Source organism: Syngnathus floridae, chromosome 2, assembly GCF_059516105.1.
Source record: "Syngnathus floridae isolate MCC-2025c chromosome 2, RoL_Sflo_1.0, whole genome shotgun sequence".
NCBI classification, from domain to species: Eukaryota; Metazoa; Chordata; class Actinopteri; order Syngnathiformes; family Syngnathidae; genus Syngnathus; species Syngnathus floridae.
In genome coordinates this window covers 6,089,596-6,116,460 of record NC_142414.1, presented here as the reverse complement: position 1 = coordinate 6,116,460, position 26,865 = coordinate 6,089,596, and the positions used below count along the sequence as shown (strand labels likewise).

The 26,865-nt window shown below is 43.6% G+C and overlaps 1 protein-coding gene across 1 annotated transcript; it reads right to left on the bottom strand.

The window, feature by feature from the left end:
• Positions 1 to 356: 356 nt before the first annotated feature.
• Positions 357 to 26,547, bottom strand: pfkma (phosphofructokinase, muscle a). The gene is made up of 22 exons (XM_088367940.1): positions 26,356 to 26,547; positions 19,878 to 19,951; positions 19,665 to 19,742; positions 19,280 to 19,469; positions 18,811 to 18,976; positions 18,630 to 18,674; positions 17,888 to 17,996; positions 17,703 to 17,798; positions 16,440 to 16,532; positions 13,429 to 13,554; positions 11,245 to 11,309; positions 11,036 to 11,099; positions 10,665 to 10,811; positions 8,718 to 8,788; positions 8,158 to 8,245; positions 7,858 to 8,010; positions 7,611 to 7,775; positions 7,470 to 7,531; positions 1,183 to 1,294; positions 1,009 to 1,108; positions 690 to 795; positions 357 to 597 (listed from the first exon to the last, which is right to left on the bottom strand). The coding sequence occupies exons 1-22, from the start codon at positions 26,444 to 26,446 to the stop codon at positions 456 to 458; spliced, it is 2,343 nt and encodes a 780-aa protein (XP_088224066.1). The 5' UTR covers positions 26,447 to 26,547; the 3' UTR covers positions 357 to 455.
• Positions 26,548 to 26,865: the final 318 nt, after the last annotated feature.

Below are 26,865 nucleotides of genomic sequence, written 5' to 3'. Positions count from 1 at the left end.
AAAACTACAATCTGCACAGTTTATTATTTCAAGGGTTTCTCACATTTTCATATACTATATGTCTCACATCGACCATTTAAATATTCAGAGCATAATTCAAACGTACCGTTTGGTTATTCAGAGCCAACCATTGGCATTTCAGCTGTGGACATGGTGCATCCATTGCGTCAGGCAGAGTACAATCAGGAACAGTTCAAGCATGAGGTGATGATTGCTTTATAAAATTAATGGGAGTATTTTCTGCCTCTACAAATTCACCACTCACAGAGGGCATTCACTCTGAAGTGTGTGTGTGCGTGTGTACATACATAAAAGATGGAGAGAGACAGAGAGAGAGAAAATCATTACAGAGAAAATAACATGTTTCAAAGAGTTTAATGTATGTATGACGTTCTTTTGATACTTCTTATGAATACAATACAGATGACAGTTGTGTGTTTATCCGTCTGTGACCCTTATTTGCAAATGGGGCTTCTCTTTTTGATCACGTGCTCCATATCGGCATGTTCAGACGTGTCCAGCTTGATGTCGTACTTGGCCAGGATCTTCATGATGGGTCGTATCTTCATCCACCACTGCGTCTTTGGAATGCGATGCCTTCATCAAAAAGTGGTTAGGGATGGAAAGGAGTAGCAATTAGTCCCAAATACTCAACCACGTGCAGTGTGTCGGGAGTGTGGACATCATACTCAAAGTCTGTGTCTCCCTTAAGTTCAGCCAGAGGCAGGAAGGTGAGTGCCCTCTTCTTCATGCCCAGCACACAAGCAGAGTTGGGTGTATTGGCAAAGATGCGACCTGCAGGAAGCCAAACAGTAGAACATAGTACTACCAAGTTGGAATGCTCAGAAAGGTATGATGCGACTCATGAAAAGGTGGAACATGCAAGTAGAGTTAATCTTTTGATACTGACTCTCACTTGCTTGACACGATCTAATCATATTTTGTACATTTCCACTACAAGGTACCACTGTTTATATATTTGAAAATAGATATATCAAGTGACCTTACCATGCCTGTAGCAGTCTTTGAGTTTCTCAGTTAGCCATAGCACAGACTTAGCCCCCATCTTTGTCCCAAAGTTCCTGTCAAAAGGTGTAGGAGTGCCACCCTGCAGTGAACAGACAGCTTGTCAGGTGCAGAAGCATAAAAGTGAGTGGTTACATTTGGACACGGCAAAGCCACCTGTTGCATGTGTCCTAGGACATTCTTGCGACAGTCAAAGACACCTTTACCCTCCTCAGAGTACAAGTTGAAGATGAAATCTGTGGTGTAATTGGCATTTGAGTTTTCATTCCTGTGGGAAGAAGAACACCAATTGCAGTGTTTCCACACAACAAATTCATGATGGATTAAAGCTGTTGCAAAGAATGGGCCGGGACACTTAGTTTTGAGGGTGAGCCCCCAAAACCATCATCAAACACCCACGCCCAGCTCTGCTCAAATTAAGCAAAACAAACTTTGCATAAGAGCATTGCCTATCTGTTGTGGACACCTGCTTGCGACTGGGGCTCAATTGGAGAAATTCCCAGTTCAGGGTTCATCATTGGGATTCACCAGCAGCGGTTCAAGATAGTTTTACCTGGGGTGGAGTGAGTAAGAGAGAGTCTCACAGCGCCCATACAGTGTGTGGCTTGTTGCGAATAAACATCAGTTTACCCTCATTATTTTTCCTGTGGACCTTGAAAGACGTTGCAATATATTGTTTTCAATATCTTGTAAAGGATAGCCAGGCCCAAAGCAACGGTGTATGGAGGAATCCTAGATAGTGCTGTCACAGCACCGGCGCCGCAATAAACTAGGGCTATCACTGTTGAATATTTAAAAAATCGATCATTGTATTGATTCTTCCATTGATTAATTTTACTTTGTATATAAGTTTATTATAAAACCGTTTCCCAATTTACCCCTCCGTGAGTCGTCATCTTATCGTGGTGAAGGGGTTTGCATGTCTTAATGATCCTAGGAGCCAAGTTGTCTAGGACTTGCCTCCACACATAGCTTGGGTTTTGGTAAAAGTCTTCTCGAGAGGAGCTGGACTCTCTTCCACTGGAGTTGTTCATGGTGAGAGGCGCCGAGCAGGTGTGGGCATACTTTTTGCCCCCCGGCAAGGCGCCTGCATATGTATTGGGGTTCATCCCAGTGAACGAGAGGGTAGCCTCCCTCCGCCTTCGGGTTGGGGGGACGGGTGCTGACTGTTGTTTATGTCTATGCCCCAAACAGCAGCTCTCCAGCACTTTTTCCAAACCCTTTCTGTAGTCCTTGGAAGAAGTGCTGGAGAGCTCTTCTTATAGGAATTCCATCGTTCTGCTGGGTGACTTCAATGCTCACGTGGGGGACGTGATTGGGAGGAACGGCCCCTCGATCAGAACCCGAGCGGTGTTCTATTACTGGACTTCTGTGCTCAACATGGATTGTCCATAATGAAAACCATGTTCAAGCATAAGGGTGTCCATGTGTGCACTTGGCACCAGGACACCTGAGGCTGTGGTTTAATAATCGACTTTGTAGTAGTGTTGAAGAAAAATGGGTTCCAAAAAGTCCTGCCTAGCTACAAAAACAGATATGCTCACACCTCATTGATTAAAGTACATAAGCATACAATTATATTCACTCATTAAATCAATAAAAGAAACATTTCAAGCATATCATTATACCTACCCACCAAATCAAAAAAGAAGACATTTATTCAGTTTAAAAGAAGACATATCTATACATGTTTTCATATGTGATCAACTAAGTGGTAAAGATAAATGTTTTTATCATAACTTCATGATCTGATATGTATTTTAGTGCACTTTGAAATAACAAATGTTTTTTGGTATATTGCCTGAATAGCTTAATGACCTTTAAACTGTTCAATGCATGCCTGATGTTTTTCTAAACCATGGACACTGCCAAGGGTGTCTATAAATGCTAAATGTTTGATGATATCTTGTGTTTTATGTCGTATGTTGCCTAACGCTGGACGTTAGCCTTGGATTATTGGAGAACGTTCTGGATAGTGGGAAATGTTTTGCCTAACAATGAAAAGATGTGAGTCCGTGAGTCGTCACCTTATCGTGGTGGAGGGGTTTGCGTGCCCCTATGATCCTAGGAGCCATGTTGTCGGGGGCTTCATGCCCCTGGTAGGGTCACCCATGGCAAACGGGTCCTAGGTGAGGGGTCAGACAAAGCACGGCTCACCCAAGCCCCTTATGACGAAAAACACAAATGAACTTTGTTTTCCCTCGCCCGGACACGGGTCACCGGGGCCTCCCTCTGGAGCCAGGCCTGGAGGCGGGGCTCGAAGGCGAGCGTCTGGTGGCCGGGCCTTCGCCCATGGGGCCCGGCCGGGCATAGCCCGAAATGGAAACGTGGGTCCCCCTTCCCATGGGCTCACCACCTGTGGGAGGGGCCGAAGGGGTCGGGTGCAATGTGAGCTGGGCGGCAGCCAAAGGCAGGGACCTTGGCGGTCTGATCCCCGGCTGCAGAAGCTGGCTCTTGGGACATGGAATGTCACCTCTCTGGCTGGAAAGGAGCCCGAGCTGGTGTGCGAGGCAGAAAAATTCCGACTAGATATAGTCGGACTAGCCTCCACGCACAGTTTGGGTTCCGGTACAAGCCCTATCGAGAGGGGCTGGACTCTCTTCCACTCTGGAGTTGCCCACGGTGTGAGCAGGTGTGGGTATACTTATTGCCCCCCGGCTGGGCGCCTGCACATTGGGGTTCACCCCGGTGAACGAGAGGGTAGCCTCCCTCCGCCTTCAGGTGGGGGGACGGGTCTTGACTGTTGTTTGTGTCTATGCACCAAACGGCAGCTCAGAGTACCCACCCTTCTTGGGGTCCCTGGAGGAAGTGCTGGAGAGCGCTCCTTCTGGGGACTCCATCGTTCTACTGGGTGACTTCAATGCTCATGTGGGCAATGACAGTGAGACCTGGAAGGGCGTGATTGGGAGGAACGGCCCCCCCCGATCTGAACCCGAGCGGTGTTCTATTGTTGGACTTCTGTGCTCGACACGGATTTTCAATAATCAACACCATGTTCAAGCATAAGGGTGTCCATGTGTGCACTTGGCACCAGGACACCCTAGGCCGCAGTTCGATGATCGACTTTGTAGTCGTGTCGTCGGATTTGCGGCCGCATGTTTTGGACACTCGGGTGAAGAGAGGGGCGGAGCTGTCAACTGATCACCACCTGGTGGTGGGTTGGCTCCGATGGTGGGGGAAGATGCCGGTCCGACCTGGCAGACCCAAACGCTCTGTGAGGGTCTGCTGGGAACGTCTGGCAGAATCTCCTGTCAGGAAGAGCTTCAACTCCCACCTCCGGCAGAGCTTTTCCCACGTCCCGGGGGAGGCGGGGGACATTGTGTCTGAGTGGACCATGTTCCGCGCCTCCATTGTTGAGGCGGCCGACCGGAGCTGTGGCCGTAAGGTCGTTGGTGCCTGTCGTGGCGGCAATCCCCGAACCCGCTGGTGGACACCGGCGGTAAGGGATGCCGTCAAGCTGAAGAAGGAGTCCTATCGGGCCGTTTTGGCCTGCGGGACTCCGGAGGCAGATGACAGGTACCGGATGGCCAAGCGGAACGCGGCTTCGGCGGTTGCTGAGGCAAAAACCCAGGCGTGGGAGGAGTTTGGTGAGGCCATGGAGAATAACTTTCGGACGGCTTCGAGGAAATTCTGGTCCACTGTTTACAGTGGGGATGGCGTGCTACTGACCTCGACTCGGGACGTCGTGAGTCGGTGGGGAGAATACTTCGAAGACCTCCTCAATTCCACCTACACGCCTTCCATTGAGGAAGCAGGGCCTGGAGACTCTGAGGCGGATTCTCCAATCTCTGGGGTCGAAGTCACTGAGGTAGTTAAAAAACTCCTCGGTGGCAAGGCCCCGGGGGTGGATGAGATCCGCCCGGAGTTCTTAAAAGCTCTGGATGTTGTGGGGCTGTCATGGCTGACACGCCTCTACAACGTTGCGTGGACATCGGGGACAGTGCCTCTGGATTGGCAGACTGGGGTGGTGGTTCCCTTCTTTAAGAAGGGGGACCGGAGGGTGTGTTCCAATTACAGGGGAATCACACTCCTCAGCCTCCCTGGTAAGGTCTATTCAGGGGTGCTGGAGAGGAGGGTCCGTCGGGAGGTCGAACCTCGGATTCAGGAGGAGCAGTGTGGCTTTCGTCCTGGCCGTGGAACAGTGGACCAGCTCTACACCCTCGGCAGGATCCTCGAGGGTGCATGGGAGTTCGCCCAACCAGTCCACATGTGTTTTGTGGACTTGGAAAAGGCGTTCGATCATGTCCCTCGGGAGGTTCTGTGGAGGGTGCTTCGGGAGTACGGGGTGCCGAGCCAACTGATAAGGGCGGTTCGGTCCCTGTATCACCGATGCCAGAGTCTGGTCCGCATTTCCGGCAGTAAGTCGGATTCGTTCCCAGTGAGGGTTGGACTCCGCCAAGGCTGCCCTTTGTCACCGATTCTGTTCATAATTTTTATGGACAGAATTTCTAGGCGCAGCCGAGGCGTTGAGGGGGTCCGGTTTGGGGACCTCAGCATCGCGTCTCTGCTTTTTGCAGATGACGTGGTGCTGTTGGCTTCTTCAGGCCGTGATCTCCAGCTCTCGCTGGAACGGTTCACAGCAGAGTGTGAAGCGGTCGGGATGAGGGTCAGCACCTCCAAATCCGAGTCCATGATCCTCGATCGGAAAAGGGTGGAATGCCCTCTCCGGATCGGGGATGAGATCCTGCCCCAAGTGGAGGAGTTCAAGTATCTTGGAGTCTTGTTCACGAGTGAGGGGAGGATGGAGCGTGAGATCGACAGGCGGATCGGTGCAGCGTCGGCAGTAATGCGGACCCTGTACCGGTCCGTTGTGGTGAAGAGAGAGCTGAGCCAAAAGGCAAAGCTCTCAATTTACCGGTCGATATACGCTCCTACCCTTACCTATGGTCACGAGCTATGGGTCGTGACCGAAAGAACGAGATCTCGGATACAAGCGGCCGAAATGAGTTTTCTCCGCAGGATGTCCGGGCTCTCCCTTAGAGATAGGGTGAGAAGCTCGGTCATCCGGGAGAGACTCGGAGTAGAGTCGTTACTCCTCCACGTTGAGAGGAGCCAGATGAGGTGGCTCGGGCATCTTATCAGGATGCCTCCTGGACGCCTCCCTGGGGAGGTGCTCCGGGCATGTCCCACCGGTAGGAGACCCCGGGGACGACCCAGGACGCACTGGAGAGACTATGTCTCTCAGCTGGCCTGGGAACGCCTTGGGATCCCCCGGGATGAGCTGGACAAAGTGGCTGGGGAGAGGGAAGTCTGGGAGTCCCTCCCAAAGCTGCTGCCCCCGCGACCCGACTCCGGATAAGCGGAAGAAGATGGATGGATGGATGGATGAAAAGATGTGGTTGATAATACGTGCATGGTGCGTGGGGAGTAAAAGCTTTGTATGGAAAATAGACAAAACATACCCAGGAAACAAACACACCAGACCCAAAAATGCAAATGAGCTAAAGGCCGCTATTGAAGCATCCTGGGCATCCATAACCACAGTTAACCACAATGCCACAGGCTTACTGCCTCCATGCCACGCCGCATTGATGCAGTAATCCGTGCAAAAAGATTCCTAACCAAGTACTGAGTGCATTAATGGCCATTTTCAAATGTTTGATTTTGTTTTGCTGTTATAAATCTTTTCTTTTACTTGGTCTGAGGAAATATTCTAATATTTTGAGACAGGATATTTGAGTTTTCTTAAGCTGTATGCCATAATCAGCAATATTAAAATAATAAAAGGCTTGCAATATTTCAGTTGATTTGTAATGAATCCAGAATGTATGACATTTTTTTTTTTATTGCATTACAGAAAATAAAGAACTTTATCACAATATTCTAATTTTCTGAGACAGTCCTGTATAAGCAACATTTAGAATAAAATTTCACATTTAGTACTGATAGATGAGTTGCCACCTGGGGTGGCAAGTGGAGGTCAAGAAATTTGCTAAAGGTAGCAGGCAGGCCAAGGTATTACAAAATACCATTGTATAAAAAAGCCACGGGATGATAACCATGAGAATTTGCTTTTGACGGAGCTACCTTCTCATCTAGTGCATTGCTCTCCCGCTTTCCTGGTTCCCTTTGCTACACACTGCGGTAAGTCAATTGCACTCAGTAACAACAGAAAGCATGGCTGCTAAAAGTGGCTTAGAAGAGCCCACACAACCTTTCCCCTCTGCCAGAAGAACTAAATTGGCTGTGTGGGATCTTTTCGGCTAGAGAAAGACGGAGGACAACGGCATCGAAGATGATGGCTTCCCTATTTGCAGAAAATGTCTCAGAAAAGTCGTGGCGAAGGGGGGAAATGGTGGCCAACAAGGGACATAAGATTGTTATTGTCAATAAAGTTATTGGCATTTAGTGTTGACCATAATCAAGTCATGAATAAGATCTGGAGTTTGTAGTCAGTAATAATGTGTTGTGTTGTCCTCCAGTTCATAACTGCCTCCTTCTACCTGAGAACCAAGCCTCTTTTAACCGTCGTCTTCATCTTCTCCAAAAGATGCTCAACATTCCCCTTAAAGACAAAAAGTGCAACCCACTCAAGTCATCCTCTATCCAATCAATCAAGGTTTTCTCCATCATCACATGTTCACCTCCAGATCTTTAATGTTGAATTTCTCCTCAAATATGTAGGCAGCGTCCGCGCCGGCCGCCAGCCCAGCCATGGTGGCTAAGTAGCCGCAGTAGCCTCCCATTGTCTCAACAAGGAACACACGTCTTTTGGTCCCCGCTGCTGACTGCTTGATTCTGTCGCAAGTCTGCAAGCAGCAACAGAGCACCATGTAGATGAGGAACCTAAAAGTTGCGCGCGTGTATGTGATTGCTAGTCCAGGCACTGACAGAGGTGATTGTGTTTAAAGCGGTATCAGCGCCAATGCTGAAATCTGAGCCGGGGACGTTGTTGGAGACGGTGGCGGGGATCACAACCATGGGGATGCACAACTCCTCGTACTTCTCTCGGGCCTGAACCATCTCCAGACCTCCCACGTAGGCCTGCGAGGACACATACAAGGAGATTATTTGAGTCTTTTTCTTCTTAACTTCTAAAACACACACAAAAAAGGAGCCTGTTTCATTCATCTTCCGAACCCCATGTCCTCATGGTCAAGCTGGAGCTGGGCAGTAGGCGGGGTACCCTACCTCAAATCCTCCAATGATCACCAAGGCGTGGATGTTAAACTTTGCAACGTTCTGGCTGATTTCCTCCATCAGCTTACCTGGAAGCATTCTTTGAGGGGGGTGAACAGAAAAACAGCAAAACAGTGTTGTTATGAGAAATTGAAATAAGGGAAAGGATAGCATTTTACAAGAGAGAAGACAGAGAATTACAAATACCGAGAAAGTGTTACAGTGTTCCACTCAACCAAAGTGTGTGGAAAAAAGTCTCAAGGTCAAACCTTGTCTTGGAGTTCAAATTGACACCACACAAGAAACAGCAAACACAGTGAGATTTCAGCTCCATAAATGTGATTCTAAAGGATTAACTCACCCAAGTTTGTTTTACTGTTTGGGATGCCACCCACAGAGATTAAAATGTGATGACATTAAACCAGAAAATGTAGTTAATGTGAGATAGGAAACATTCACTCAGTTTTTGTACACCTAATAATGTTAAAATGTGACTTGTAACACTTATCATGATTTCCTTAGGCAACAACTGTTTAAAAACGTTTCGCTTTGAGCCCCTTGTACATGTTTACCTTTTAGTGCCCAACTTTGAGCCCCCCAAGCCAGTCCAGCCGCTCACGGAATTCCAGTTGATGGGCTCAATCTGTAACAGGAGAGGGTACATGAATTGTCATTTGAACTCAAATTGTGTGTGTGTGTGTGTGTGGGGGGGGGGTACTAATGTTGGAAATGTGTGCCACAAGTGTATTTATTTATTTATTCATTTATTTAGTTAGTTATTTATTTAGTTATTTAGTTATGTGTTGTCAAGGATAACTACTTTATCTGTATTTCCCACAATGCATTGACAACAGACATATCATTTGCCACTGGTCATCCCTTGTACCATGTCACTGTTTGTAATAGTTAGGGGTAATGATGAAAACAATTCCAAAAATCAAACCAGAGATTTGACACCCAGCCAAAAGAAAAGTGATTGATCACTGGGAGCTAAGCTGTTGCTCAGGTTGTGAGTCATTAACATGGCTGTAGGTTAGCAGTATGAAGAAGCTTCACGTAAACGCAGACTTGCTGTTGTTCCTCATGTAAGCCAGTCTCAGAGTTTAATGACTCATGCCTCTTTCGTTCATTTAGATGATGTCAGAGTCTGAGTATGTCAGAAATCTGGACGGGAGAGTTTGGATAGCCGAAAAGTGTGCACACCAGGCACGTAATAAAACTTACACATGAGAGATGTTAATAAAGAGCAATAACATGGCAGAATCTCACAAGCTACATTTCCCCAAAAAGCTCGAAACCTTAAAAGTACCTCTTCCAAGTAGGGTTGCCAACTCCCTGAATAATAAATAAGGATCCCCTCATCGGCAGGGGTTTCAACCTGCTTGCGTTCAACCATCATGGCGTAATTTTTTTGTGCTATACTTTTTTGTGAGGGAAACAAACAAAACAAACAAAAATCAAAACAAAAAAAATCTAACGAGTTGAATAAAATGAATGTTTTTGAATGATACTATGAACACAAGAAAATTAACAACAAAAAAATAAATAACTACAAACACACGAAAACTAACTCCAAACTAAAAACAGTATCTTATCAAAATAAATATCTGTCTGGGGTGAGGGAAGTCTGGGTCTCCCTGCTAATGCTGCTGTCACTGTGACCCTAATTAGCGGAAGAAGGTGGGTAGATGGATGGATGGATGGATGGATGGATGGATGGATGGATGGATGGATGGATGGATGGATGGATGGATGGATGGATGGATGGATGGATGGATGGATGGATGGATGGATGGATGGATGGATGGATGGATGGATGGATGGATGGATGGATGGATGGATGGATGGATGGATGGATGGATGGATGGATGGATGGATGGATGGACAGACGGATGTATGGATGGATGGAAGGACGGACCGACGGACCGACAGAGGTGAAGCCAATCATGAGAAACTGTCTTTAAAGTGCCCTCTTGCATGTTTTTCTGCTCTTTGCATCTTCTCTGAAGACTGGCAATATATGGGCCTCAAAACAACTCAATTTAAAATGACTTGAAAACAAAGATTGTGCAACACTTTGGCTTAGGAGACTGATAACAAAATGCTAGCCCAGATATCTCTGCTGTCAGTTTCCACTGTGAGGAACATGGTGAAGAAACGGAAGACCACAGGCGCAGTTCTAATTAAGGCATGCATTGGCAGGCCAAGAACAATCTCAGGTAAGCAGCAATAAATTATGGTGATGACTACTTTGTTCATCTGATAATGAAATATTCAACTGAAATCGCTGATCTGAACAACCAATGATTTATAAAAGTAAAGCTTGAAAATTGTCCCCTAACGATTTCATACTTTCAGTAAGATTATTTAATTATAATTATGCTTTCGTCAATAGTTGCTGATTGGCAGGATGAAATGATTCAATTCTGTGAATTAATAGTGAAGCTTGGCTTGTTGGTAAATAAAGCTCTATCTAGAGATCGAAGGAATTGTGTATGTTGTCAAGTGACGGTAGGTACCTGTCCATGTGCGAGGCCGTCAAAGCCATCATGGACAGCCAGCATGTTGTGACCCTGGATGATGCCCATCCTGACGGCTGCACGCACGGCTGCATTCATACCAGCGCAGGGGGCGCCGATATTTACGATGGCCACGTTGATGTTGCTCTGACACAAGGCGGGGTGAAAGTTAACTTGGAGAAATGCAGCAAACTTTAAAAATGCATTGAATGTGGTGGTGACGACAGTAGTTCTCCTTGATGAAATTACATTATTCTCATTAAATAACGGTTCTCGTTGAAAGAGTAACATTACATTTTAGAAATATTTTGAGCATACATTGGTGAACCCACAATGACAACACTGGTGTTGATGAGACAGATGGTCCTTACTTTAACATCTGGGGGGTTAATGTGGGCCAGCAGCTTGTATGTGTTCCAGTTGTTCTCAAAGCTCCTGCAGGTTGAGAGTCAAAACAAAATTACCTGAGTTGATTTTGTTTCTTCGTAGGTGTCTCTGCCGACACCCAGTGGCACATGATTTAATAATAACAGCAACAATATGAAATACTTTGATTTATAGTATAACATAACCATCTTACTTTCCTCTGAGCTTGATAGCATCCTCAAATCTGCCTTCAGCCATGGCAGCAGTAACTTCTTTGGTCTGGATGGCAGAAATAGCAAACGGGGGACTCAGACTTCCAATCACATCTTAGTGCAGCGTTATTAAAATACAAATCTTAGAGGGCAACGAATATATATATTTTTGGTTCCCTTTATCAATCTCGTTTAGGCCACAAAATAGTGTCATATTAAAAACAAAATATAATTTTCATTCAAACCAACTGATAATAACACTGGGCAACAATTTTTTACTTTTTGAATGTTGTCTTGATTTCTACAGGTGATTTAGGGTAGCTTTGCGCTGCTGAATCAGGAAATAACATCCATTTGTCTCCATCAGGTCAGGTTTTTGTGCCAAGTTGATTTGAAAAAATCTGATCTTGTGACAAAATCACAGTTTTTCACTACCAGAACAAATGCCTTCCAAGCTTCCAGTTCCACTTCGTTCATTGAATTTTCGAACTCTGGATCTCTGATGAGCTCACGGATCTGAGGACCGTCAAAGATGCCAGCTTTCAACTTTTCCATGGTTAATCCTGGAAAAGCTTGGCACAAGTAAGTGAAACAGTCACCATCCTTGTCCAGAGCCTTGGTGAACTGTTTGATTAAGCCAAGTTTGATGTGCAGAGGTGGGAAGAGTATTCTGTCTCTGTGCACCAGCGGGTCGCTGATGACGTTCCTCTCCTTACAAGGCACCAATTCCTCCCGCACAGGCCGGTCCTTCTTCGTGTAATGCTGAGCACGGTCTCTACTATCTCACATGCACAAAAAACATGGGTACTTGGTGAAGCCTGACTGTTGTCCCAACAAAAAGTTCACCATCAGCAGGTCAACACAAATAAACCACTTAGCTGATCATAGCCAATTTTCTCCGGTACGTACTTCACTGCTTCATACTTCTCCTTCAGCGTAGTCGAGGAGGCGATAGGTACAGAGGCAAACAGGTTGCCGTTGTGTAACAGAACACATTTCAGTGATCCCTTACAGCTGTCAATGAAGAGTCTCCAATCTTTGGGTTCGTACAGAGAAAAAACGGAGATACTCTCGATGCCTATTGCAGTAGAAACTGATACGAGCACTGTTAGAGAGTAGGTTTTTTTCTTTCAATCTGGATGCCAACAGTTCGGCAGAGTCCTTTGACAAGCTGAGGTCGCGAACTAGATCATTCAACTCGTTTTGGGAAAATGGATGTCGAGCATCATCTTCAAAAACCACTTCTGCTTCTTCTTCATGTTCTTCAACACTGGAGACATCTTCGTCACTAATATCAGGAAGTTCTCCGCAGATAGGCACTGGAATTTCATCACAATGAGCTACAGGACGACGTGCTGATTGAAGATCAGGATACTTGAGGCTTCCTCGGTTCTTTCTGTTGATACCGGTCACATCAACAGCACAGAAGTAGCAGTCAGTGACATGGTTTGTCGGCTCCCTCCAAACCATAGGAATCCCAAATTTCAGACTCCTCTTGCCATTGGTCCATCCACGCAGAGTCTCAGTCCATGCCTTGCACACTATGTGTGGTGCCCAGGCTTTATCCTGGTCACCAAGTTTAATTCCGAAATATGCATGGTAAGCACACATGGCCATATCTCAAAAACCTGACCTGATTGAGCAAAACCAATGTGATTTTTGGATTCAGCGCATCAGATTCGTCCTAACTCAGCTGAAAAAACTCAGACAACAAATTTGTTGTTGACCTGTGTAATAAATAATATGAAATCAAAATAATATATATAATATAATATATTATATATAATAATATATATATATATAATATAAATAACAAGAACATAATAAGAATGTAATAACAATAAAATAAATAATAATAACAAATATAGTTTCATTTGGACATAATTTAAAAGAGACAGTTGAACAAAATGAAACAGGCCCTCTTTCATGAATCTTAACCAAACTGATCAAGACCGAAATGAAAACAGACTTGAACTACAATAAAAAAGGAAAGATGACTTCAATATTTTGTCTATTGGATTGTTACTACATTTTCAACAGGTAATTGGTAACGGAATACATTTTTAAAATATAACCCTAGTTCCGAACCTCCTTGTATGACAGTTATTTTTTCAATTACAACAGCTGGGAAATCACCCATTTTATTTTACTTCCCTTTAGTCCCAACAAGAGACGGACAGACATACCACTTGAACACACTCCATGAGTGGCAGCCTAACCGCCTGGTTGCCGGACAAGCTGACCACGCAGGCTGGGGTGTCTGGTGTGGCTTCCAGGAGAGCCATCACCGCCTCGACGCCCATTCTGCTGCCCTGAAGGGGAGAAACGTGCACACCCATACAGTCAGGTGAGTTTCCATCCATTTGTGGTTTTGCTTGTCTCCAATATCTCCCAAATTAAATTCATCAACTCATCTCCAATTTTGGATTACGGATGATTTTAAACAAGACCTTGTAAGAAAGATAAAAGCAAATAGAAACGCTATTAGTAACCCTACTTCTAATATTTATTCATGTAAAAGCGATTTGAAAATATTTGCGCACTGTCAGTCAAAGGAAAAAATATACCATGCTATTATAAATTTATGTACACTTCAAATATTATTAAAGCAACTTGGACCCAATCAGTTGCTTAGTCGAAAGGAAACTTCAGAGGAACTCTTTCCAACTCAAAAGACATAGGTATTATTAGCCAGTCTTTTGCTGTATATGGGTTCAGTCACAGTGGCATGCTGAGGGAAAAATGAATGAATGAATGAATGAATGAATGAATACATAAATAAATAAATACATACATACATACATACATACATACATACATACATACATACATACATACATACATACATACATACATACATACATACATACATACATACATACATACATACATACATACATACATACATACATACATACATACATACACAAATTTCACCGCACCCAGTTGTGTGTGTGACAATCGTTGGGACTTTAACTTTAACTTTATAGTACATACATACATACATGAAGTATTTCACTTTTGAATTATAAAATAAATCCCAGAAGCCAAAATATGAATGAATAGAACTGAAATTTCTCCTGTTCCTTATGCAAAGATTTTGGATGTTTTGGACAATTGTCTAATTTAGAATAATCATTTAGAATCATCATCTTTAAGAAGGGGGACCGGAGGGTGTGTTCCAATTACAGGGGAATCACACTCCTCAGCCTCCCTGGTAAGGTCTATTCAGGGGTGCTGGAGAGGAGGGTCCGTCGGGAGGTCGAACCTCGGATTCAGGAGGAGCAGTGTGGCTTTCGTCCTGGCCGTGGAACAGTGGACCAGCTCTACACCCTCGGCAGGATCCTCGAGGGTGCATGGGAGTTCGCCCAACCAGTCCACATGTGTTTTGTGGACTTGGAGAAGGCGTTCGACCGTGTCCCTCGGGAGGTTCTGTGGAGGGTGCTTCGGGAGTACGGGGTGCCGAGCCAACTGATAAGGGCGGTTCGGTCCCTGTATCACCGATGCCAGAGTCTGGTCCGCATTTCCGGCAGTAAGACGGATTCGTTCCCAGTGAGGGTTGGACTCCGTCAAGGCTGCCCTTTGTCACCGATTCTGTTCATAATTTTTATGGACAGAATTTCTAGGCGCAGCCGAGGCGTTGAGGGGGTCCGGTTTGGGGACCTCAGCATCGCGTCTCTGCTTTTTGCAGATGACGTGGTGCTGTTGGCTTCTTCAGGCCGTGATCTCCAGCTCTCGCTGGAACGATTCGCAGCCGAGTGTGAAGCGGTCGGGATGAGGGTCAGCACCTCCAAATCCGAGTCCATGGTCCTCGATCGGAAAAGGGTGGAATACCCTCTCCGGATCGGGGATGAGATCCTGCCCCAAGTGGAGGAGTTCAAGTATCTTGGAGTCTTGTTCACGAGTGAGGGGAGGATGGAGCGTGAGATCGACAGGCGGATCGGTGCAGCGTTGGCAGTAATGCGGACCCTGTACCGGTCCGTTGTGGTGAAGAGAGAGCTGAGCCAAAAGGCAAAGCTCTCAATTTACCGGTCGATATACGCTCCTACCCTCACCTATGGTCACGGGCTATGGGTCGTGACCGAAAGAACGAGATCTCGGATACAAGCGGCCGAAATGAGTTTTCTCCGCAGGATGTCCGGGCTCTCCCTTAGAGATAGGGTGAGAAGCTCGGTCATCCGGGAGAGACTCGGAGTAGAGTCGCTACTCCTCCACGTTGAGAGGAGCCAGATGAGGTGGCTCGGGCATCTTATCAGGATGCCTCCTGGACGCCTCCCTGGGGAGGTGTTCCGGGCATGTCCCACCGGTAGGAGACCCCGGGGACGACCCAGGACGCGCTGGAGAGACTATGTCTCTCAGCTGGCCTGGGAACGCCTTGGGATCCCCCGGGATGAGCTGGATGAAGTGGCTGGGGAGAGGGAAGTCTGGGAGTCCCTCCTAAAGCTGCTGCCCCCGCGACCCGACCCCGGATAAGCGGAAGAAGATGGATGGATGGATGGAGAATAATCATGTTAACCTAGTAACCAAAAAAATCAAAATCAAGGAAAGATCAGTGAGAATGCTTGCTTTTCTGATATTCCCAGATCCATCCATTTGTTTGATAAACTTTGTATTACAGTTCTTTTTTTAAAATGTTCATTCAATAACTATTCTATCATTGTTTGCGCTATATATTAAATATATTTTTTATCGAGAAAATGTTTTGGGTGTAGCACATAAGATTCATCTTCAGCTCTTTTTTGATATAGTCAATATTAATCTTTCATAAGCTCAAAAACTTTCATTTTTACTTGTTTATGCATAAGTACGTCAACAATAAGTTTCTTTGCCTTTTGCCATTTGACTTTGACTTGTATTCAACTAGGCATAGTCACAACTTTTCATTTACCGTCGTCAGACATCTTGCAATCAGTTGAATATCAATTTAAAGATTTTGAGCTTTGGAATGACTTTGATATATCTTTGAAATTAATATTCTCCTCCACTGTTTATGAAAAGTCAAAGAAACTACATTTATTCTTGACCTTCACGTCGTACACAGCATTTTTCATTTTTACAACATTTTGTGACGCACGTACGCGCGCACAGATTCAAATTCATGATTATGTGATTTCATAACTTGTGTGCTAATTTAAAGGATGGTAGGGGCTTTCATAATGGCAAATCAAATGTAGGGATGTTTGATTGATGTACTGACCAAGATTCTGTCGAAAGCAGAGGGTGTCCCTCCCCTCTGTACGTGTCCAAGGACTGTGGTCCGTGTGTCAAAGCCAAGTCTGTCAGTTACCAGCTGGAGAACCAAAAATCATAAATCCATTAATGTTATTACTGCACAGCAATACACTGCTTTCAAAATTATTCTACATATACTGTACTGTAGGATTTAAGCTAAATAAATATATAGTACTATGTTATTTTGGACGTTTTGATTGTTGCTCCTGTCTATTAGGAGCATTGGTACCAATCTCAGACAGGTTTAATAATTAGTTTCTCAACTGAGCCTAATTTAAGGGAAATGACTTAAAGTCCCTGTCAAGTTAAATTAATTGTCTTATAAATTTGACACACAACAAGAGGTTAACCTTGCCAAATTTGAGTGATTAAAAAGTACTGGACATAGAACTGTACAGCATATAAAACGCTTTAAAATGTGACCAATCAAGCCGCTCTCTTCACTTTCAGACACTGTAGGTGAGTTTGCTGAATGCACTGATAGCAAGTTGCCAATACAGGAAATAGCTTCTGATACGATTGAAGGCGCTCAAGTTCTTATATAATGTGAAAAAGGTTGGACTCTTGTCAAATTGTAAAATGTGTAAAGTGCGTCACACAGCACCGCTTTAAAAACGGAGAACTTACATGGTCAAAAACAGTTTAACGCTATATTTGTACGCTTAAGTATGACCTTACTTGGCACATGTTTAATTGATCAATTATCTTCAAATTCGTACTGTATAATGTATTTAGACACAAATGTCTGAATTCACTTCATAAGGTATTTAAGAAGAAGACTTATGCGGGTGGATGGCATTATTTCTCTAAGAAGTCTGAGGATTGCATACAGAAATGCGATACAGGCAGAAATTATCAATAGAGAGAGACAAAGTGAAGTTGAAGAGGACTCCTAAGTTAAGATGCTGTTGTGCGTGATGAATTTATTAAATATTATGCTTAATAAATTATGCACTCAATTTACGTGTCGTCATACCATATTGTGGTGGTTTTATTCAATAAAATTGCTGCACTTTATTTATTTTCAGATACTAAATGTTGTGTCCTCCTGTAATGATACAATTACCATTTTAATGGAAACTGCTTCATATCAAACTTTTTAAAATTATCGGTTGCTTTACTTTCATCAGTGCTGTATGCCTTTTAGATGTTGCCTTTGACACAATGATTGAAACGATACATTTGAAATACAGTGTAATACAGTATACAGCCACCATGTGGACCTTGCCTTCTTAATGTGATCCGATGAAATGGGTTTACCATCTCTGGACATAGCACCCTCGGCGACAATGATCACATTCAGACGGGAACCTCTGGCCCGTTGCTGAAAGCATACGTTTTTATTATCGCTGTACATCATGCAAGATGATCCATGAGCGGCGGATTGGGGAGTACAAGCAGGCACAGTCATACGTTTGCCAGCCTCCTGCACAAGTGCTCCTCCCAGCCGTCATCTGGTGGCATCTCTGGAATGAACACCCAGTCCGCGCCACAAGCCAAAGCCGACACCAGTGCCAGGTACCTTGTGGCCAAGGGCAGACAAACACACAAATGTTCTAATATTTTTTTCCTGAAAAATATAAAAACAAAGAAACTAATTTTCTTTTCTTTTTTTTTTTTTAAATTGCACTTTCATTTTCTTTTGCTTGGATTTTTTCATCGATTTATTATTATTATTATTTAAAAAGACTTGCCAAACACCCATACTTAGTACATTTATTTAAACTCGATATGTTATAATTATTTTTTATAGGCTTAAGGTTTCTTTTATCCCATTGAAGCAATAAAAAGGCTGAAAACCAACATTGGATGGTCCTGACTGAGTGAATGACAGGGTAGCCACCCTCCCTGATCCCAGATAAGTGGTAGAAAATGGTGGATGGAGGGAGGGATGCAGGTATGGATGCAGGTATGGATGCAGGTATGGATGGATGGATGGATGCAGGTATGGATGGATGGATGGATGGATGGATGGATGGATGGATGGATGGATGGATGGATGGATGGATGGATGGATGGATGGACGGACGGACGGACGGACGGACGGACGGACGGACGGATGGACGGATGTCTCGACTGAGACAACAAAACTCCATCTATATCTGTCTCGGTGTCCATCTATATACATACATAAACAAACTTGTCATCTACTGACCCACAGTGTCTTCCCATCACTTCCAGGATGAAAGTCCTCTGGTGGCTGTGAATACACGCATCGAACATTAGTTTCCATTTTGACTGCAGTACAGTACATGCAACCCTTTTCATACTGGGTATGGGTGTGTACTATGTATCATTAGTATAGTACAACTGGCAGAAATAGAAAAATGTCCGACCTTTGAGCCGTTGTGGTGATGGCATCGATCACCTCGATGATGCGGTGCAGTGCGGAGTCGGTGCCGATGGTCATGTCGGTACCACAGAAGTCATTATCGATGGAGCCCACCATGCCCACAATGTTTAGGTGGGAGGACTTTTTGGCTTCTTCATCTGTAATCTTAGCTGCAGATATTTAATCAATAGTGACCAGAAACGCATATTACGTCTTATTTCCCTGACACGTGGTGCTATGAAAAACTTAATAACTTTCAGATTTTTTTCTCCTCTTCATTAAATCAAAATTTGTTTGTTTTGAAACGTGTGATAAAACCGCAAAAACAAAAGAAACATAAAAGGGGTAAATGGCACTGTTTATATATAACATTATACAGACATTAAGTAATCTGTTTACTTCCAAAGAAACAGGGAGGCTAATAAAGAGTGTACCTGATGAAAAGCTTATCTCTGGGGTAAATGTCTCCTTACCAGCTCGGAGCAGGTCAGCCAGCAGTCCGCTCCACTCTGTCCTGAACTCATTGGCGCCTGTCAGGCTGCCGTCCCCTCCGATGACGCAGAGGTTCGTAATTCCAAGCTTCACCAGGTTGCAGGCCGCTTTCATGCGGCCCTCCCTGGCTCTGAAGTCTTTGCAGCGTGCACTCCCAATTACTGTTCCTCCCTGGAGCCACAGCAAAAGACCAAAAAGTTGTTGAGCACTCTTGCGTCTTAGGACAATTCGCTAAGACAATACAATGGAAACAGCATATCCGTAGGTTCCCTTGTGCCAACCAAGGAAATATAAATCATTTGCTTGCAGAAGAGATAAACTACTACTTTTGCATGCGATGGATGAGCATGTGTGTCGTCAAGTCACCAGCTGAAGCATCATTGAAACACTCTCCCATGTGGCAGGGCGAATATTTTCTCCTCCATCCACCAGGCCCTGGTAGCCCTGATGCACACAAAGACCAGAACCAGAATCTTCTTAATTGCAGTCTACATATATTTGGCAAGTACTGCAAAAAAACAGCATGCACAGTCCGTCAAGTCATATTTCAATTCAATGGGGGCTTTAATTGTTTCTCACCTCATGAACAAAGTAGACTTTGGCTCCTGTGTAGAGACCTACTCTGACTGTGGCTCTTACTGCAGCATTCATACCTGACACACACAAGTGGAGATTTCATTTTAAGACTTGTTAAATTTCTGGCCAGATTATGGCCAGTCGCTGTAATTAAACCAGTAACAGTAGTACAGCTTCCGACTTAGTAGTAACAACAGAAGTAGCCGTGCTGGAAACAGTAGTCAACTTTGCCATACTACAATAGTGTGTGGCCTTCTGAACACTGGGTATGTGGCAAAACCCGACTGAAGTCCAGCTCACTGTGCGGGGGTTGGCAGCTACTTTCAAATCGGCTACTGCTTTTGCTGTGATTGCCAAGCTGTAGCAACATTGCAGATTACAAATCAAACATCCAGAACAATGCTAATGACACTCATAATTATAGAGAAACAAGACTACCGTATTTTTTGGACTATAAGTCGCACCGGAGTATAAGTCGCACTTTTGGGGCAAATTTATTTGTCAAAATCCAACACCAAGAACAGACATGAACCAGCAACAACAGGCAAAACGATACGGTATACTAACGTGACATATACACAAACGAGGAGCTGAGAACGGGCCTGATGTAACATTCAGAGTTATTCAAATAACTATTACGTGAATAACACGTTTATCAAACCATCGGTGTCACTCCAATTCATGAAGCTAAGCAAAGTTACAAGTTACAACACAGCTATAAGCTACGCTACAAGCTACGCTAGAAGCTACGCTACAAGCTACGCTACAAGCTACGGTGAAAGCTGCAAGCTACAAGCCACAAAGTTACAGAACAGAAAACAACATCATGCCTGGAGATAGACACAAAGGTCGATCTTGGAAACGAGGAACCTCCTAATGCAGTGTTTCCCAACCTTTTTTCATTCACGGCACACCTTTTCATTGGAAAAAATCTCGCGGCACACCGCCAACAAAAACCTGTTAAGCTCCTACATTAAAATCAGTTATATTACAACGAAAGACGCGAAGTCCTATTCCTATATATGTATGGAGAGTCGAATAACTTAACAGAAATAAATACTAAGTATTCTTTAAATTGTATTCCTTTTTTAAAATAAAAGTGACAGTTTTTTTTAAAAAGGTTTTAGACGGTGTAAGAAATAAACTATTTAAAGTGATTGTGATTAAAATAAAAGAATCAACGTGATTTTGTTTACCGTTTTATACTAGGTCTATAAATATTGCAACAATAAGAAAAAAGTCACTTGCTGTTCTGACAGCAGCTCAGTGGCTAACACAGTCGAGGTGTCTCAACTTGACTCTTTATTTTATGTATGTGAAAAATAACCAATCCAGGTTCTCCGGATAAACTGTATGCTCTGATTTTCATTGGACCGCAAACGCACCACAACCGTCATAGTTGTCTGTCACTGTTAGCAAAAGCACACAGCATAAACTGAATATGTGCCGATGCAATACAATCAGACCGACACAATATGAAATCTCAAGATTCTCCGATTCTCGATTAGCAAGTGGCTGACCAGGCCTTGAGCGAACTGACAAGTGGTTTGGCGATCCTGTTTACAATGCGCTCCGTAATTAATATTGGACAATCCCACGGCACAGCTGAACGTCTCTCACGGCACACCAGTGTGCCGCGGCACAGTGGTTGGGAAACACTGTCCTAATGACCAGCATTGACAATTCTATCTATGAACATCGAAGGGTTCTCCTCTGCAAAACGAACAATCTTAGCCGCCCTGCACAGCACCGGACTTAGCAGAGTTTATTGAGAAGGGACAGAAATGTGTTCAGCTGTAGCTGAACCACATCTAACAAGCCTTGTAACTAATTGCCTTGTAGCCATGATAAGAAGAAGAACTCCATTCATTAAATCCATCGATCGTCCTTTATGTAAACAATACCGCATATGCGCCCTCCACTGATGTCGGACTCGTCATGAGTTGCATTTCTAATTATTCCACAGACCCATATAACGATATACATACGTTTAAAGTATATATCAAATAACTATCATATAACAACAATATTATCAAACCATCTGTGTCACTCCTAATCATTAAATTCATCGGTCAAATTCCTCGTCCTTTATGTCAACAACGCCGCGCGTGCGCCGCACAGATCTAGTATATGAATATATTGTAGCGTTAAAGTACCAGGAAAGACGTGGGTTTGGTAAACGGCTCTTTATTTAACAAAACAAGAGTTCAACAAGCCAACAACTACTGAACTGTAATGATAAAACCATATACAAGTTGCTACACGAAATAAAACATATCAAACAACTATAACATAAATAAGTTTTTCAAAACTTGTGTCACTCCAAATCATTAAATCCTTCAAACGTGGGGCCCTTCGTCATCTTCGTCACCCTGTGATCGAATCTTTTGTCCTTTATGTAAACAACCGCGCGCGACACGCCGCTGACATCACTTGCAGTTCAAATTACAGTAATCCCTTGCTACATCGCAGTTCGTTTATTGTGGTTTCACTACATCACGGATTTTTGAATTTTGAAAATTTGTGAAGAAAATTCACATATAAGTCACTCCTGAGTATAAGTCGCCCCCCCACCCAAACTATGGAAAAAAACCGCGATTTATAGTCCGAAAATTACGGTACATCGAAAGACGTAAAGTCCTATTCCTATATATGTGTGAAGAGTTGAATAATTGAATAAAAATAAATACTAAATATACGCACTGATAGAAATACGCACTGGCTTGCACGTCCGCCTCACAGTTAGGAGGGTGCGGGTTCGATTCCATCTCCGGCCCTCCCTGTGTGGAGTTTGCATGTTTTCCCCGTGTCCGCGTGGGTTTTCTCCGGACACTCCGGTTTCCTCCCACATTCCAAAAAAACATGTTTGGTAGGCTGATTGAGCACTAGGTGTGAGTGCGAGTGCGGATGGTTGTTCATCTCTGTGTGCCCTGCGAACCAGTTCAAGGTGTCCCCCGCCTACTGCCCGATGATGGCTGGGATAGGCTCCAGTATGCCCGCAGCCCCCATGGGGACAAAGCGGTACAGAAAATGGATGGATGGATGGCTGGATGGACTAAATATTCTTTTAATTGTATTTCTTTTTTTAAATAAAAGTGAGTTTTTTAAAAATGTTATAGACAGTGTAAGGAATAAACTATTGAAAGTGATTGTGATTAAAATCCAAAAGAATCAACATGACTTTGTTTACGGTAAGTAGAAAACAACATTTTGCTGATCTTAATTTACAAAATAATACCATTTTCTTTGCCATTACTTTGCTTTTGTGTTCTAAGTCACACCACAGATTTTCAATAATATTCAGGTCTGGGAAATTAGATGGTCATTCCAGAACCTGTTCGTCTGCATGAATGATTTTGAGTAGTATTTAGGGTCGTTGTCTTGTTGCAAGATCCAGCCTGGCGCAGTTTAAGCTTTGTCACTGATTCCTGGACATTGGTCTCCAGAATCTGCTGATTTTGATTGGAATCCATGTATCCCTCAACTTCAACAAGATGGAACTACCACCGAATTTTACTGTAGGCAGCAGATGTTTTTGCATACATCACACCCTTTGTTATGCCCAAATAACTCAATTATAGTTTCATCATTCCAGAGTACCTTATTCCAAAATGAAGCTGGCTTGTCCAAATGTGCTTTATCATACCTCAAGCAGCTCTGTTTGTGATGTGGGGGGAGAAAAGACTTCCCCTGCATCACTCTACCATACAGCATCTCCTTGTGTAAAGTACACAGAATAGTTGAACAATGCATAGTGACTTCATCGGTAGTCTGTGGTCTGTGGGTTGACTCTGACTGTTCTCAACATCCTTCATTTCTGTTTATTTGAGATTTTTCTTGGTCTGCCACTTCAAGCCTTGACTTGAACTGTGCCTGTGGTTTTCCATTTCCTCACAATGTTTCTCACAGTGGAGACTGAAAGCTGAAATCTTTGGGACAGCTTTCTGTAGCCTTCCTCTAAACCACAAAGGTGAACAATCTTTGTTTTCAGGTTATTTGAAAGTTGTTTTGAGACTCCCGTGCTGCTACTCTTCAGAGAAGCTACAAAGAGGAGGAAAACATCCGTTGGTCCGTCCATCTACCCATGAAGTGTGTCTTGGGTTGAACTATTCACCTATTGGCTGATTTACTGTCACTATCCGTACTAGTATTTTTAGAATTGATAATATCATCGATTCATTGAACACAATTCTATTTTGCATTCAAATGTATTACAAAACAAATTTTCATTTATTAACTTATTGTCGTTTATTTGGTACTGTTTAGTTATGATAAACAAGTCAATAATTAATAAATTTAACAAGGAATAACAAGTAAATAACTAATCAATTTAACATGAGAGTGATTCACCAACCTTTTTGTAACTGATTCAGTTACTGGTTTGGCAGTTGTTTTCTAAAGTAAAAGCAGATGTTTGCAAATGACCTAGCATGTTAATTGAGCAAGAAATATCATCAGTCTACTTTCATGAAGGAAGACAAATCTGAGAACAATTACTATCGAGAGCCAAAATAGTCAATAAATTTGATAAGTGATTAGTTGGCAACTAATCGAATAATTTTGACAATCTAAAATTCAGGCGGAAGAAAAGGGGTCCATGAACTCATCTTGGCAAGCCAGACACAATGCTGTACCAGCAATTGGCTCTGGTGGGGAGGGCCATTCATCGGGGCCCAGCTCGGCACTAAATAAACGGACAAATCAAAATTCTTTCATTGCTGTGACGTATCTTTCGTGTGTAATGTCGCTTATGGCACAAGGTAGTTGAACTCAGCATCAAATTCAGTTTTAAAGTACCAAAAAATGCAGAGTTATGGAAATCGCAGCAGCCGACGGTAGAAGACATGGATTTTTTTTCTTTGCTGATTAGTTCCTTCGATCTGTCGATTTGCCTTGCTTCAGAAATGCACATCAATCCGATTTCCCACCAGACCAATCGCTGGTACAGAGTTGAACTGGTTTGCCAGGCTACCAAGAACTGGCCCTTGAGGGCAGGGCCCTCATACGTCATGGCCATTCAATCAGATTCACAAAACTGTTCTTTTAGTCCCCCAAGTTTCCAACCTGTTCATCAATACCGTATATTTAGATTTATTTTATCAAACGTCACACTGAGATCTAATACAAGGAAAACAGATATTTCCCGAGTGGTCAACCCTAAATATACATATATCAGCATTTTAGTAAGAGTCGGTTGTGTAATGAGATGAGGTCTGAAAATTCATCTTAAAGTCAATTTGTGTTCAAGAAATGAAGTTGATCAAAAAGCACTTCCTTCAAAATATTGGCTAAGAAAGGGATGTTTGAGATGGGTCTATAATTTGCTAACATGGATGAATCCAATGTCTTTTTTTTTTTTTATGAGTGGCTTGATGGCAGCACGCACCTAGTATCAGGGGTTTAAGAAATATGCCTGATGGAGTTGTAGCAATTTGCTACAACTAGCATAAATTCTGCAGTGTATTGAGTCAAGACTGTTGAAATTGATGGTTTCAGCTCTGAAACAGCATTTTCTGTATCAAATTGGATTTTTCAGGGTGATTTAAGTGTCACACAGTTGCATTTTGCTGATTTCTAGTGACTGATAATATTTAGCTGCTTCGGCCAATAGAAGAACATCGATTATGAGGAGACCAGAGTAGATTCTGTACACAAACCAATGAACTTGAGTCTTTAATAGACAAATCTGACCTTTCATTACACTGACGATGGAGCAGGCCAAAATAGGCTTAGAGAAAAAGGACAGGAGGCGTGTTAATGGCGCTCCCTATCTTTTGCACCTGGATAACCTCGAACGCAAAATGCCAGTGTGTGTGTTTGTGTTGTGACAAATTGGCAGGCTGCAGCTCTTGTTTCACTGGACAGCTGCTGTTGAGAGCGACCTCAAGGGGAGGAGGGAGCATTTCCCCACCATGCCTGGAGGTCACCGCCACTAAAATTAGCCCCAAAGATGCAAAATGAAGGAACGCTCGAGAGGTTGGGGGGAAAAAAAAAGATCATGAAAAAAAACACGAGCTACTTAGAGGTGAGCAGAAGAAGCGTCCAGCCAAGGTTGGCATAATCCGATTGCCGTTGTTAGGGTTCTAATCTTTCATATCTCAATTAACATCAAGGGCATATGTGTCAAATTTAAGGTCCGTGGTCCAGATATGGCCCTCCACATCATTTTATGTGGCCTGTGAAGATTTGATAAGTAGTTTTTTATCAGTTTGTTACTGATAAATACTGACATACTGTATATATGAGGCGTTATAATAAAATGTGTAATGCGTTATAATAGCCCTCTGAAGGAAACTATGACTAAGATGCGGCCCGAGACAAAAATGTGTTTGACACCCCTGATCTGACTCTGTTTATATTGTGCCGACATCTCACAGAACATCACACTTGATGTTAATAAAAAGTACAGATTAACATGGGAAACATCATACCCTGTAATTATCCAAGCCACACCAAGAATAAAGAAACAGTAGCATCTTACCTTGAGCGTCCCCTCCAGATGTCAGCACGGCAATGGAGCGTCCCAGCCCCATCTTGGTAGGGTCTGTGATTGGCTGGAGGTTCTTTGACATGTTTGAAGACCTAAGCAGCGAGGGCTGCAATGAAAAGAGTACGAGAGAGCAGGAGAGGCTGCTCTACTCTTGTAAGTGCAAAGGCTTTATAGTCCGCTGGTGTCCTGAGCCCACTCCCTCTGACAGTATCCCCCCCCCCCCCCCCTTACTCATCTAAATATACATCTAAGCACCTGTCCTGGACATGGCAACACAAAGCACATGATTCTCGTTGATACACAAGTATTTGACAACAGTTCCTTCCACCAACACGATGGAAAACAAATAGGGCTCAAGCATTACCTTGCACAGTAAACAGTGACATTTTTAAAGGGGCTGTTTAATTGCACCTCAAGTGTTTTGATAGGGTTCTTCTCATTCAGTCAACTTTTCTTTCTTCACAAAAAAAAACCAAAAACAAAAAAACATAAATGGGCTGA

Excerpts from the sequence above, each read along its gene's own strand:
- pfkma (XM_088367940.1), bottom strand. The coding sequence starts at position 26,446 with ATGTCAAAGAACCTCCAGCCAATCACAGACCCTACCAAGATGGGGCTG. Across the intron at positions 19,952-26,355 it reads ATCTGGAGGGGACGCTCAAG|GTATGAATGCTGCAGTAAGA; the intron begins GTAAGATGCTAC and ends TGTGTGTGTCAG. Across the intron at positions 17,799-17,887 it reads TGTGCAGGAGGCTGGCAAAC|CAACGGGCCAGAGGTTCCCG; the intron begins GTATGACTGTGC and ends GTATGCTTTCAG.